At 45.9% G+C, this 15,677-nt stretch overlaps 1 protein-coding gene and 1 pseudogene across 1 annotated transcript in view; both read left to right on the top strand.

Annotated features, from left to right (window-relative positions):
* Positions 1 to 15,677, top strand: part of LOC115353980 (tripartite motif-containing protein 35-like) — a 993,629-nt pseudogene that overhangs the window by 424,054 nt on the left and 553,898 nt on the right.
* Positions 1 to 15,677, top strand: part of akap6 (A kinase (PRKA) anchor protein 6) — a 216,255-nt gene that overhangs the window by 197,737 nt on the left and 2,841 nt on the right. Inside the window, exons 20-24 of the mRNA XM_030044838.1 lie at positions 3,615 to 4,375; positions 4,547 to 6,245; positions 6,288 to 6,833; positions 7,408 to 8,649; positions 13,292 to 13,387. Of these exons, the coding sequence (XP_029900698.1) occupies positions 3,615 to 4,375; positions 4,547 to 6,245; positions 6,288 to 6,833; positions 7,408 to 8,649; positions 13,292 to 13,387 (4,344 nt within the window). The remainder of the gene's footprint in view (positions 1 to 3,614; positions 4,376 to 4,546; positions 6,246 to 6,287; positions 6,834 to 7,407; positions 8,650 to 13,291; positions 13,388 to 15,677) is intronic.

The raw sequence follows: 15,677 nt of genomic DNA, 5'->3' as shown, positions 1-15,677 counted from the left end.
AAACAAGATTTGAACATTGAAGTTGAGACTAAATACTTATTTATTTTAATTTATTTTTATTATAATATTTATTTGACAGGGGCGATACATACAACATTGCCACAAAAGAGGGAAAATGTGATGTATATAAGACGTCTCGCTTCAACTAATTTGCAGTCTTTGTCCCTGGTCAGGCTTTTAGAATACAATGAGATATACTGAATACAGAAAAATAAATAAATAAATAAATGATACAAATGCAGTGAATAATACAATAGATAAATAAACACAATTGCAGTTGTCAATTACAGGTAAAAACACGAGTTGAATTTGACATTAAACATTATGAAAGTGCTATTATTTTGATAATGGCTTAGTAGGGAATAACTTGTTAAATTGAGATTTTTGCAGCACGTCACCAGCAAAATTAATTAAACAAGTCACAAGGCCATTGGCATCTGACTTTAGAGCTAAAAAAAAAAAAAAAAAAGCCTTACTTCTCCACAAAATTCAGATTCAGACGATGTGTAGTTTTGCCTTGCATCTGCAGCAGATAGCAGCCTCATAAAAATGTCGGGCACATCCGTCATCATTCAGAGCCAAATAGCAAAACTTTGGAGAACTGCGTGTTTTTATCTACATGTCGGTTTTATTACGTTCCAACTGACCAAGTTCACCAAATTCACTGAAGTCCCGCAGAAACATTTTGTCTCCCAAAAAGTGCATTTCAGATTTGTGTTTGTGTCCTCTGCAGGAAGCTTTTACAGATAACAGGTTTGTTTAAGGTGGTTGTTCTATTGTAAAAATTCATTTTGCTTGTTAATGTACCGCAAAACTCTCCTTTTTTGCGAGTTATTTGATCTCAACATCAGCGTTCAAATGTTGTTTTTCCTCAAACAAGATTAAAAAAAAGAAAAATCTGCCAGTGGGATGAGATAATTCCACTTGCATCCAGTGCAGTTTCACTTGTTTCAGGATTTTTTTTTTTCTGGGAGTAAGTCTAAATGTGTTGAAACAGTCAGAATGAGGCAGATCAGCCACTAGGATCAAGAAAATGACATTTGATTCAAGAAAATTCTCCAAACAAGTTGTATAGTGTCGGAAACAGGTGGGATTATCTCCTCCCACTGGCAGATTGTTTACCTTGTCTAAAGAAAAATAAGATTTTTAGACTCACTGTGAGACTAAATGTCTTGTTAAATTCATTTCATTTTCTTTTCAATTTTTTTTATTTGTTCCTTTCATGAAAATGCACAATAATGCAATATGAAATTAGTACAGAAAAATTCACAACACATATTTCAAATTGATGCTTTTCATGATTAGAAAGGAGCAGAGAGAAGAATATAATTCAGATTTTTTGTCTGCCCCTTACTTGAACACAAGGAATCATTTCCAGTTACCCACCCTTTGCTTATCATTTACCTATATCATCGACTGCATCCTTGATTTACAACAAGTTAAAACAAAAATAACCCATTACGTAAAAATGTACAATCAAAACAAATAAAGATAAATATTCAGTTAAATTTCAGATGCATATTTCCTAATTTTTCTCTCTTTATACATTTTTTAAAACTGCACAATATCTGTACAACCCTTTAAATCATCATTAAATCAGAGTTCCAAAGTCCAAAATTGAAATATATATTTAGATATTTTTTACATTACTCCTCCAGCAGCTGCAGAGTTTTGGAAACCCACAAAGGTCACTTCCCTCCTCTGTGCCTGGGGTCAACAAAAACACCCACAACTCAGCTATTAACTAATACAAAATTACAAAAATGAGATAAATTACAGATATAAATTGTGTACAAGGTTTCTGTGGGTCATCAAATACTTGATTTGATTGGATTAGGCTGATTGATAGCCCCTCTTCTCTGTGTTGAGTGTGTTTCTGAATGCGTCTGCAATGGCAAAACCCAGTTCAGTCATTACCCCATCTCCCTTATCAGCACGAGGGGAATAAACACAAATCTAATAGAAATTCATTACGCAGACCCGTATCCCACACACACACACACACACACACACACACACACACGCACACACACGCAGAGAGCCAGCTAGTTTATTAGATTAATAGGCTATGAATGGCTAATACGAATTACCCCCCTCTCTTGTTAACGATACGCGGAGCAATTTGTATAATTATGTCTGTGGAAGGGAAGAAATCCTGTGTCTAAGCATATTTTTAGACAGCCGAGCTTTCTGAAGGCTTTTGATTACGTATTTACTTTGGGGTTTTCAGCTTCGTGCTCTCTCTCAGAAGTAGTTTTTGAATAATTCATCGCTTTGTTCCAGAGCAGAATAATTTGTGTTGAGATTTATAAGCAATTGCTTTGGGGGGCTGATTTTACTCTTTTTAAATGATCACAGAATGTATTCTGTCCAAGTTTTGTCAGTGTCTTGAGTCCTGAGTCAAAACAACAGCCCTAGAAAGCGCACGCCATTTTCAGCTCATCCATGTTAACTGTCTGGTTCCTGCATCAGGGAAAAAAATGGAACCATCCCTCAGGAAATCACTGACGGCACAAACTAAAAAACATGATGTGCTTTTTAACTCATAGCAGGCAACTTTAGTTCTTCAACAATAACACTTTTATAGACCAGATCCTCTGAGTCTTTTTTTAATACAGCGATACAGGATCTTTGCTTGTTTGAAAGGATTAATCACCATGTGACGCTTATAAATCAGACAGACGTTCACTTAAATCATGAATAGAATACAATATATGAGTCTGATGTACATTTTGCTTCCATGTTGCCTCTGTTTGTAAATCTGATAGTATGAATAGCCATGATGCAGATGTGCGTTTCCTGCATACATGCCTTTACACACCGACTTGCAATTTAGTCAGTCTGTGAACTGCAGCTGTAAATCTGTCAAAAGCCAATATTGGACTTTTTTTTTTTTAAGCCATACGGATCTCTGTGTTTCATCAAGATGCTGTAGCCTTCATCTTAAATATGTTGTGGTTGCTATATTTTTATCTTTATCCTATTCATTGCTGCTGCAGTCACCTAGTTTCTCTCTGGGAATAAGTAAAAGTCATCGATGGTTTCTTCCTTTCTTCTTTGTTATGAACAATTGCTTGTACTTAATTGTTTATACATTTAAAACCCTCTTACCCTCTTATGTTATTATAAACTTGAAAATTCAAAGTCTGTTTTTTTCTCTTTTTTTCCCTTTTATATGTTATTACACAGTCAAAACACACAGAAAATAATGAATAACTGCCAGGTATTGAAAGTTGAAGTTTTATTGGAAAAATGAGCAAAAGCACTCACTCATTGCACAATTCTGACAATTGCACAACCATAAAAAGCAAAATAAATCCAGGCGGACTTTAATTACAGTAATAAGAGGGTTAAATAGTCTCTATTTGCATTACATACCACCCATCAACTGGAAACACAAAATCAAAGAACAAAATATGTCAGTTCATGGGAAATTCAAGACAGATATATGTAGATGTTTCTTTTATTTGACCATCAGTCGAAAGAGGAAAAGGAAAGATTGGGTGGGACAGAGAGATGACAAGCAACAGGATTCAAACCAAGAACACACCTGATCTGTGAACGGAACAGTTTCAATAAAACACTTTCCTTGTCCTCTTCCCTCTTGTCTTCAGGTGCCAGGGAACTTTCTGGAACCGGGTCTAGTTGACCTCCACCAGAGCAGCCCGGTCCCAGCCGGCCCGGTGGCGGCGGCGGCGGCGGTGGACGACTCCTGGGAATGGGACGAGACTGACATGACAATCACAGAACCAGAACCGCAGGACGCAACAGAACCCGACCTCACGCAGAACCTCCCCACGGAACCGAACCTGTCGTCAGACTCGATTCTGTCCAACGGGAATCGGCCCGGCAGGATCCCACCTGCCAGGGCTCCGGCCAGTCAGTCCTGTGAGATCTTGTCCAATAGGAGGGGCTCAAACTCAGGGGGCCCGAATTTAACCGCCCAATCAAATGAGACATCCCGAGCACTTCCACCTAACAACAACAACAACAACGTCTACCAGGTGTACAGCCTCCATAACGTCGAGCTGTACGCGCAGCCTCAGTTTCCCATCTGCCAGAAGAACGCTCCGTCTTTGCCGCTCAACACCAAAGCAGGAAAAAGGAAACAGCAGCCTCTACTCAAGAGTCTAAGTAAAGACTCCTCGTTCTCCTCCATCGAATCCCTCCCGGACCTCCTGGGGGGTTTGATGCTGAGCAGCCGGGGGGGAGGAGGAGGCGGAGGTGATAGGATTGTGGGATACCCGGGAAGCGGGGAAAGAGGCGATTCAGCGGACAGCCGGCGGTCTGAAAGTGAGAGCGGGATCGTCAGTGATACAGGAGACACGGAGACGACGCTGAACTCTGAAATACATGGAGAGGAAGAGGATCAAGGGCAAGAGGAGGAAGAGGAGGGGCAAAGGGGGAAGAGGATCACGTCTGTAGGAGATGCTCCTGACTCCTCTAAAATCACTGGTCATCTGGATCAGTGCAGAGACTATACCAAGACAGGGAGACGGAAGAAGCAGGAGAGTAAAGAGGAGAAGCGACAAAGAAAAGAGGAAAGTGAAAGCCGAAAGAGGAGCGATGATAAGGACAGAGAGAGCAGGTGGAAGAGAGAAGAAACTTTAGGAGAAGTCAGGAGAAACAGAGATGAGAAGAAAGTGGAAGAGAAAAGAAGGAGGCAGAGGAGAGGAGGAGGCGAGGCGGTTGAGATCCTCATTAATGGACGTGGGATTCTGACGCCGGCAGATTCAGATTCAGACTTCGAGGTTGGCGGGCTCGGCCTAGACTCGTCCAAACCCCTCATCTCTCACGGTGACATCACACATCAGTACAAAGCAGACCTCCGTCACAGCTTGGAGACGCCTCTTCAACTCAGCCGCAAAGCGTCAACCCCTTTATCGTCTCAGGGCTCGTCCCTGGAGTCTTTGCTGGCTCTGGGCATCGAGTTATTCCCCTCGTCTAAAGACCCTCTGCAGCGCAGCGCCTCTCTGGAGAGCTGCCTGGCCCCGTGTCGCAGCGCCGGCGGGGAGACCGGCGGCAGCCTGGCCAGCCTCGGAGAGCTGGGACTCGGGGAGGGAAAAGAGATGGAGGGAGGTGAACCAGGAATGGGGAAGAATAATGAAAGCGTGCAAGGCGAGCCCTCCTCTGGGGAGCTGAGCCGAAGAACCCTGGAGCTCCTGAAACGCCTGGAGAACATCCAAAGCCCGCTGTCCGTGAAGATGACTCGCAGCGTGTCTGATATGACCCTACGGAGCAGCTCGCCGCAGCCGAGCCGCTTCCCTGCCTCCACGTCTCTCGGCGGCCACCACAGTCCCCTCGCCGGGGCCTCTGGTTCCTTTCGGAAGGGGCCGCCGTCCCTGATCAACGAGAGCTCGGCGACAGCGTCGCTAACAGAGCTGAGCAGTGCTGAGGACTCGTCTCTGGGGTCTGAGGATTTTGCCGCGCTTAAAAAGCGCCACCTCTTCCTGGATCCCTCCATGGCAGCAAACGCTAACTCGTGTTCTTTCAGGAAGCACAGCCAAGGAAACAACCGAGGAGGCCAGGGGCTGGACGAGGCCGACGCGGCGAGCGTCAGCATGGTGGTGAACGTCTCCTGTACGTCAGCATGCACAGATGAGGATGAGGACGACAGTGACCTCCTCTCCTCCTCCACGCTCACACTCACTGAGGAAGAGCTTGGCGTACGAGATGAAGGAGAGGAGGAGGAGGAGGAAGAGGAGGAGAGGTTGAGTGGCGCCTCCTCTGGTAATGAGGAGGATGATGAGGATGATGATGAAGAGGAGATGGAGGGCTCCTATGTTTTGGGGCTGGAGTACATGAAGAGGGAGCTGCAGAGTTGGATCAGATCTCCTCGCAACTCCTCCAAAACCGAGGTGGGCCTCCGGGATGAGCTGCAGTGTGGCACCAACCTCTCCTCCTCCTCCTCCTCCTCCTCCTCCTCTCAGAGCAGGGAGCAGTGCTGCTTCCCAAACCGCTCAGCAGTGAAACTTCAGGAAACCACTGGCAGCAACAACAAAGCAAAAAGCCAGCAGGAGAAGAAGGAGCAGGAGGAAGAGGAGGAGAACAGGAGGAACGTGACGAGAAGCTACATCAGCCAGTTTGTGGATGACGTGGAAAACGGGAACGTGGACCAAAGCGGTCTGCGAGGGAAAGACGAGGACGACGAGCTTCTACGAGAGGAGTCGAGCCTGTTCACCAAGAAGGGGGAGTCGTTCAGGGAGTCGTACAAAACCGCCAAAACGGGAGAGTCGGTCTGGGACGTTAACCACCTGATAGTGAACGGAGAATCAAGCACAGCAAAGACAATCCCACTTTCTGCTTCCACACCTAACGAGCTCCTTCCCTTCCCGTCCAAACGAGCGTCCTCACTGGTCGGACAGCTGAGAGGGGAGCTGCCCTGCCACAGCTCCTCCGTCCCTTCCCCGCCCTCCCTCTCACCTGTAGAGGACTGCACATCCCACAATGCATTGCACAACAACAGGCCGGCAGCGGTGGGACGGAAGGCCATCACCATTCAGGAAAACTTCGCGTTCTCGTCTTTTGTGACGGAGGAGAGCAGGAGGCAAGTGAGAGATAAAGAATCCGCCCTCCCTCCCAAAAAGCGGCACAGTCCTCACGTCTCCTGCTGCCGACAAAACCCCTGTTCATCTTCATCCCTCCATCCGCCGGACGTAGAGGAGGAGAAGAAAGAGAATGTGCACGACTTTGTCATGGAGATTATCGACATGGCTTCGCTGGCGTTGAAGAGCAAAGAGACCCAGAACCAGGTGGAGGAGCTGAGCCGGGCCGAGAACAGCGGGTCCAGCGCCGACCAAGGTCCCGCATCGCTTGCACAGATCAGAGACAAGGTACAGTATTCAGATTCATAGACTGAAAAAGAAAAAAAAAAAAGAAGAAAAGAAACAGGTGATTACGTATTGCATTGCACTGGAAAAAGCATTTTAGTTGTGATGTTGCAGTCGGAACACTAAACATCTTCAAATAAAAGCCTGCACAAGATGATCACATCTCAAATTCTGGAACAAATTTGAACGTTATTGTTAATTTGATGGAGAAGTTCAACAAGAAATATAACAGATCAGTCGCACCTGGGTAGAAAAATAATAATTTCTTGTTAGCCTCTTTACTCTACAGATTTTTGGAAGTCAAGTCATCCAAAAGGAAATTAAAAGAATCTGTTTTCTTTGATATTTCTGAGCTCAGTGGAATTCAAACATAGAAAAACTGTTCAGGTTTGTTCATGGCATCAATTAATTCCGCTTCTAAAATTGTGCAAAGTACAAATGTCTGGATCATTTTGACTTTCAAATTAGGATTTTGTAAGGAGACTCCACTCTTCATCTATAGTCATCAATTTGTTATAGGTTATTGGAAAAAAAAAAAAAGAAACAGCCTGAGAATCTCATGTTTTCCTGCTCTCAGGTGCTGGAGCACTCCCACCGGCCCATCCACCTCCGTAAGGGAGACTTCTACTCCTACCTGTCCCTCTCCTCCCACGACAGCGACTGTGGCGAGGTCAGCCAGTGCTCCGAGGACAAGAGCTCCACGCCGGCGCCGTACAGCATCCCGGCCTCCGCTCCGTCCTCCAAACCCTCCAGTCCCGGCCTCGATCCTGAGTACAAACTGCGACCTCTGGATTTCAAGTCCGCCGACGGTCCCGTTGAAGGGGGTTACGTCAGCCCCAGCCGGGAGCCGTCCAGCCCCGCCCCCCTCCTGACGCCGAGCCCGGACATCCGGGACGAGGAGACTCTGTTCGCGGCCTGCACGGAGGAGGTTTACCTGGGGCCGCCTCTTTGCTACAGCATGGTGCTCACCAAGAAACCCCGGAGGGTCAGTCCCAGACCGAAGGACGATTTGGGGTATTTGTCTTCCCTGGATCCCGGCGACAGACTCGGCGACGGCCTGCCTTACGTGTCCGATGGAGAGACCGACCCAGAACTGAACGAAAGCCGACCAGCTGACGGCCTCGGCTACTTGTCTCCTTCAAAGGAGTCTACCTCGGATGTAAACCGGGATTCCCTGTATTTCCAGGGGCCCGGTCCCACAGCGGCAACACAGGAAACACAAAGCTCCCTCCCTCCTTTCCTGGAGCCTCATTACGATTCACTCCCCCGCTCAAACAGCATCTCCTCGTCTCTCCGGGGGCCCGACTCCAAACCAAACGCCGGCAACCTTTCCTCGTCTCCTCCTCTGTGCGGCGGCGGGGAAGAGAGGGAAGGTGAGGACCCGCACCTCCTCTGTGATGTCGCTCGAGGAGAAGTCGCGGCCGCTGCGAGTGTTAGCCCGCCGCAGGAGGAGAGGAGTCGTAATGAGGGGCCTCCTTATCTTAATCCCCGGGCGCGTGTCGCCCCGATAGACTCCTCCGCAGCCGAATGTTTGGCAGATACTAAAACGCTTGAATCCAATATGGGCGCCGTAATGACCAAGATAAGTGTCTGCAGCTCCGCTACAAATCCCTCAAAAGAGCCAGCCACCACCGCCACGCGTATTAATCCCAAAATTAACTGCTCGGCGATGAGAGAGGCAGATAGGGAGGAGGAGGAGGAGGCGGAGAGGCGACAAGAGGTGGATATTCGACGGGTGAAGCCGGAGAAGGGGAGGAGAGGGCGGCCCGGTGGCTCGCAGCAGGAAGTGAAGACGGCGGCGGCGGCGAGACAGGTTAGTGTTCCTGGTATTAGCCTGATCCGATATCTCAGGACATTATACAGGGCGGTGATACCTGCTTCACCTCCCCGCTCCAGGTATTAGGCCGAGCCGAGGCCCGCAGTGGGTATGAATGTAATGAGGGAGGTGCAATGTTTCCCTCATTTCCATTTCTGAGGCGAGATGGAGTGGAGGGGAGCTGATATCCTCCCCATCATCACCTCCTCCTCCTCCTCCTTTTCCTTCCCCTTCTCCATCACCTCCTCCTCCTATCTTATCATCCCCTGTGCGTCCTTCTCCACTCCTTTCCTTTCCTTACCTGGACGCCTTCCCTTGTGCTCCTCTTCTCCTTCACTCTCCTCCTCGTCCCTACTCTCATTTCCTCTTTCCCCTCTTTTCTTTTTCTTTTCCATCCTCCACTTCACCTCCTTTCACCTCGACTTGTTTTTCTTCTATCTCCTCTCCCTTTTTTCCGCCTCTCCTCTCCCGTCGCCTCCTGTTCCTTTTCTTCTCCAGCACCTGTCCTCTACCTCTTCCTCTTCCCCTCTTTGTTCCTGTCCTCGTCTCCCTCTTACCCTCCATCTCTTCATCCTTGCATCCTCTCCTCCTCCTCCTCCTCCTCCTCCTCCTCCTCTCTTCTCCCTCAGGTGTTAATGGAAGGGGGATTTGCCGACTTCTCAGTTTTTCAGTTAAAAGGTTAAGGTCCACAGAACAACATCAGCATAATTACTATCAGTCAGATTGCATTAGGATTCATCAGCTAAGAGCTTTCCCTTCCCGCAGTGATCGTTCAATTCATTTCATCGCTGAATTAGCGTGTTTGTGCTCTCTTTAAGTATTTCTATTTCCTCATGCAAATAAGTTTGGCATTTTTTATCCTCGCTGCAACCGCCGCTACCTATTTTCTGTTTATCAACCTCGACTCTCAAAGAGGAACACGGCTCAGTTTGAGAGGACGCTTCGTTTGCATGGCGGTCCTCCCGTCCAGTGTGTGTGTGTGTTTTGTTTGTTTGTTTTTATCAAATCCACATTACATGGTGTCTGCAGGTCCTTACAAGTGTTGTAATGTCTTTTAAGTCTTAGAATTTATTTATTTATTTGATTTGATCCCTTTTGGGTTAATGTCCTCTGTACCTTGTCCCTGTTTTCAAAAAAATAAAAATCAAATCAATCAAATAAATATTAGACATTAGAAACCATTAGTCTCAAATCTAATCTAATCTAATCTAATCTAATCTTGAGGTCTTGATTTTCTTCTGATTTGATTCATCTGTTTAGTTTTGTCCCGTAGGAGTCACGTTCATCTGCATCAAATAAATAATGTTATACAGTTCTCCTAACCTAATGTGGCTTTTTTTTTTTTTACTGACCTGCTGCTCTTTACCTGCCCAAATGAACTCCATTTTTACTCGCCTGTCACCTGAAAGAAGTCCTGGTTGCATTAATTACAGCAGCACGTCCACGACCATATTCCTGCCTAAAACTCACCTCTGACCCGGAATAAATGTATAGTAATTACCTTCACACTTGCCTGCAATGTTTATTTCAATGAAAAAAAAAAGATTCTTTGTTCGAAATGTCTTATAATTAATTAAAATGGCTTAAAATCAATTAAAGTGAGCTCTCTGATACCTGGATCTGATAGCTACCCCTAGATTTGTTGATTTTGTTGCACTTTATTTGATTCAATTTTTTAACAAAACTGTTCACTGATCCCTGTTTTTTAACACAGCGATGTAAAGCTCTGAATGCAGAGGTCAGTAAGAACAGGGGTTGTCAAACTTTTTCACGTTCTGGACTCCAAGTTGACTCTCATTAATCCTCGGACCGCCATTTGAAGTGACTCTGCCCTCAGGACCCCGATATGAAAATATATTCTGCTCTGTGTTAAGTATTAAATTGTTTTGATGTCGTACTGCCAACACTGACAAATAAATTCAAAGTGCTGAGACTGAAATGAGATTGTTAGAAGAATCACTCATAGGGCTTTTTTTTTTTTTTTCTTTCGCATCATAGCAATTTCCAGTGAATTAAATTATAGTGAAATTAAACTATTTCTCATTTTGCTGAGGACCCCCCGGAAGCCTCTTAAGGACCCTCCTGGGCCCTGGACCCCACTTTTAAAAGCGCCGCTCTATGAAAATCTCCCACAAGGTGCTTGGTTTTCTGCAGCGAGTCATTTTATGTCAAATTGTCCTGGGTATGACGGGAAGTGAGCGGCGGCGGAGGGAAGCTTATAATTAACCTTATCAAGGGAAGGCCTCTTGTTGTACTCGGCTGATGAATTGGGACTCTGCCGCTCCTGCAGGAGTCCAGGGTCCACGCTCAGGAAGGTTCCTCTCTTAAATCTTCACACGGGAAGAGTCTAAGATAGGATTTTTTTTTTTTCCAGTTTGGTATCCCTGAAGCAAATCCTAACCAACTTTCATGTCCGTTAAAGTTGATTTGATGTATTTCCTGTGACGTGGTTCAGGGAAGGACCATTCACAAGAGCAAAACAACAGGGTACCAGTTTGGAAGAGAAACACACTTTTATTTTGAAGGGCTAAGGTGGACGAGAGAGGATGTTTAAAGATTTGTGAAGGTTTTATCGGCTGAAATGTTAATTAACAGCCACTAGTGCAGGAAGCAGAGGTCATGTGAGGTCATTTCATGGGGATTTTAACTAGCAAGCAACCCCTCACTTGCCTCATCATGCTGCCTTGCCTTTCAGGGAATAAGTTGCTGGTTCTGTAAAAGCAATGAAAGAGCAGCTGAATGGACTAAACGAGATAGAGCGGTTAGGACTCGGGGTGTAAAACCACACCGTAAAAAAAAAAAAACAATCGAGCCATTAAACACACACACACTCAGAGTGACCTGACACTGGCTGACATTACATGTAACAGTGCAGCGTTACAGCTGAGAGCCTCACACACTGAGCTGATGAAGTTATTATCATGCACTTTTATGTTTGCTCTAAATAGTCTAAGTAGCACTTTTGCCTTTGAAAGAATATTTCCTATATTGTTATCCCAAAATCTCTGACTGGAAAAAAATATATATATTATTTTTGCAAATTAGATAAAATACAGAAAATATTGGAAATGGTATTGGTTTTTTTTCTATCTAATGAGCAAAACAAACAGAATCGAAACTGAGATTGTGACCCAAACCTCACCGTGGGTTTATTGAACCGTTTTGACACTGATCCTGAAGTTAAGGCACTCCTGTTTCTGTGACTGTGGAGAGTTGGGATGCTGTGTGTGACACACACTCACAGTAGGGACTGTCAGGCTGTAATGACTGTTTTCCTAAATCAGATCCTCGCGCTAATTACCAGAGAAATGATCTTAACCAAACAGCTGAGACAGGATTTAGAGGTTTGTGCAGCGCAGCTCTGCAGAGCCGAGCCTCGACGTGTGAAGCCGCTCCATTGATAATGAACGGCGCACGTAACATTCACCGTTCGTTTACTGGGCGTGACAGCAGCAGGACTGTGACTCAGTTTGAGCTGGAGCGGCCTCGGTGGGAGCTGAGCGCTGGTCGGTGTCGTCGGCCTTTATGCAACCGAACGTCTTGAAGAATCACGTTGAAAAGCAGCTGTTGGGTTCTGATGCTCTCCTCTCAGAGCCGGGATGTGAACGCGTCAGATGAGCCGGCGTCGTGTTGTTTGTTGTGAGCAGCTGATCATTCCTTGCTGCTGCTGCAGGACCCAAAGAAAGTCCACAGAAAAGAATACTTATATCCTCACTTTTTTTTGGTAAATTGAGAGGTTTTGACGCCCCGCGGGGTCATGAGGCTCGCCCCGCACACGGCCGACCACGTCTCAATTCACGGCCGGAAAACCGAAAACGAAATTGCAGCGCGGCGTCCCCGTCCCGGCGTGCAGGAGTTTCCTCATTACCTTGTAAATTGTATTCATTAAAGGGCATCAAACAGAAGACAAAAGGAAAAGGCGAGGATGGGGGTCGACGCGCTCCCACGTGTGTGCAGCCACGCTCGCATGCATGCACGTGTGTGTGTGTGTGCATGCGTGACCGCACATGCATAGGTGTGTGCATGTATCAGTGTGCGTGTGTGTGTGTGGTGATAGCGTATGTATGGGGAGGGATAATAGCTACACAAGTCTTTACAAAGCGATTAGTCGTGAACCAATTAAGAGAGCGGGGAGGGGGAGAGCAGGGAGGAGAAGCAGAATTGTTTTCGGCCTGATGCTCGTTGTTTTAATTTGCAACTTTTCATCAGTTTGGGCTCAAAGAAGCACACAAGCCGATTAGAAAACAAAGACAAACAACGTTTCAGCCCGATAATGCCGTTTTGATTTATTCTTTTCTCTTTCTCTTGTTTGTCTCACTCCTTTACTCGCTCTCTCGCCATCTGCCACACCTCCCTCTCTCTCTCTCTCTCTCTCTCTCTCTCTCTCTCTCTCTCTATTTAGTGTTGGGAAGAGTAGAATATTGTTTTCTCCCTCCCAGCTGGATCATGTATTTGCCCCGCTGTGACCAACACTTTCTCTTTGTCTTGCTTTCTCTCTCTATTTTCTCTTTGTCTTTATCTCTTTCTCTCTCCCTTTTTCCTTCTTGCAATCCTCTTTCTTTCCCTGTCTCTTTCTTTTACTATTTGTTTCTATATTCTCTCTATCCTTTGCTCCCTCTCTCTCTCTCTCTCTCAGGTCACTAAGGGCTCTCAGTCCGCTCTCCTTCATGTCAGCAGGACTGGCCAGGGGCGGAGCCAAGCCTCTGAAAGACCGCCCACCTCAAGGACTCCAGCCATTAGAGTAGGCTCACACACACACACACACACACACACACACACACACACACACAGAAAGGAATGACGCTGAAGAAACTCTTGCTTGTCTTCCATCAGTGGAAAGGTGTTTTACATTTTCAGACAATAATCAATATAAACCAATAATAAATAAACCAACAGCCACATCAGCTCGTTGCTTCACATTATAACCATGATAGCTTACATTAGCCGTTAGCTTAAAAATAAATAAATAAATAAAAGCGCCGTATTTAATCCACGTTTGCAAATTCACGATGTCTGCAAAGCCGTGGCTCAAACTGAATCAGCTGGTAGCGTTCAGGTCGTGTGTGTAAATAGAAAAGACTTTTTTTTTTTTTTTTTTTGCCAGAGCGTGTTAGCACAATCAGGCGCAGTAAGGATTTCTGATTCGGGGAATCAATGGAGCAGACGGAGGTAAAGTCGCGGCGTTTGGCTCTGAGGGGCTGGTCGGTTTCTTACATTTGGCAAATTACAAAAAAAAGAACAGGAGTTATTTAAAGATGCACAATGCAAAACTGCATAGCGTCAACAGTGAGTGTTTATTCCAGGTTTTTGACAGTTGGCCCTCACTTTTGACACTTTTTTAAAAAATGTCCAGACATAAGAAAGTGACGGGCCCCTCAGAGCCAAACACTGCGACTTCACCTCCGTCTCCTCCTTTAATTCCCCGTATTGAGACCCCTTATCGTGCCTGATCACCTACATGAATAAAAGTCCACTCTGTCTGTGATTCTATGGCGACGCACGAGGGTTAGGGAGAAAAAAATGATGGAGCCGGGGGATAGAGGTAATATTTCAAGAAAAAAAGTCTGAATTTCCGAGATTAAAGTTGGAAATTTACAAGAAAAACACAAATTTATGAGAAGAAAAAAGCCTCTGCTGCTGCTGCTGGCCGTGTCTCAGGCCTGCAGCTGATCCCCTCAGCAGATCCTACAGGAACAAGGAGATCCTGCTGATCTGACCCAGAATCAGCAGATTGTTTTCTTCTGAATCGGCCCAAGTCACAGCAACGTCTCTTCAGAGTCCAGATGCTGAGGAGGAGGTTGGGGTTCTGGACTCAGACCAGCAGGATTTCCTTCAGACTGGATCCCAACAGGAGGAGAACAAACTGGCTTTCAGTTTCTCATAAAATTGTGAGTTTATAATCTCAGAATTTTCAAGTTTTTTCTTGTAAATTTACCCCTTTAATCTCAGAGAATAACGTCATAGTGATGCAGTCTGTATCCAGTTCATGAGCACAGGAAGTGATGCGTTCAATGTCCCTGCTTTGTCTGGAACAAACAAAGGAGGACAGACAAAGAAAAAACAAACAACAAAACAAGCCTCAAACTCCGTCCACAGGAAGCCCAAGCCCCGCCCACGCCGTTTGATTGACAGGCTGCGTCCGGCCCGGTTCTGGATCAGATCACTTAGGAATTAAAGGATTTTGCCAACAAAATGTCACAAAACAAAAGCCGTGTGTGAAGTGTGTGTGCTTCCTCTGGGGTCGGAGCTCTGAACATGAATTATTTTTTATCATCAGGTTTTTTTTTTTTTTTTTTTTTTTTTTTTTTTCTTGTTTCCCAAATCAGATCAAACCACAGATATGAAATGAGCAGGAAGTGAACAAAGCCTTTGTCTGCAGACCAGTGGGTGTCACTGACAGGCTGTGTGTGTGTGTGTGTGTGTGTGTGATGTGGCCCCCCTATGGGCGCCTCCAGGGCTAAGCAAAACCTGCTGCCCCTGTACTCCAAACACACACACACACACACACACACACACACCTGAGGGCAGGGCATATGAGTCCAGGTAGAAGCTCAGACAGCCCAGCAGCTGCAGGTTAGACAGACATGTACACACACACACACACACACACACACTAAAGGACAAACCTGTGCCTGCACACACACATACATGCAAAGAAATGTGCACATACACACATGAAAGAAAGTGCATAATCAAGCTTACTCTGTCTCTTTCAAACACACACACACACACACACACACACACACACACTCTCATACAAACACACACACATACACACACACACACGTTTGCACACAAAATACACGTACACAGATGACAAAGGACACACACATACACACACACACTTCATCTCAGTGATGCGTACAGCTGGTCCTGACCCCCATGGCGTGCCCCAGTCTAGCCCACCTGTTCACATGTGCGCACACACACACACACACACACACACACACACACACACACACAGGTGCAATTAAAGCAATCGTGAATGCGGCTCATGATGTGCTCTGTGACCCAGACAGCAGAAGGTCTGC

The sequence above is a fragment of the Myripristis murdjan genome, chromosome 22, assembly GCF_902150065.1.
Source record: "Myripristis murdjan chromosome 22, fMyrMur1.1, whole genome shotgun sequence".
Taxonomy (NCBI): Eukaryota; Metazoa; Chordata; class Actinopteri; order Holocentriformes; family Holocentridae; genus Myripristis; species Myripristis murdjan.
This window is presented reverse-complemented; position numbering and strand designations above follow the sequence as displayed.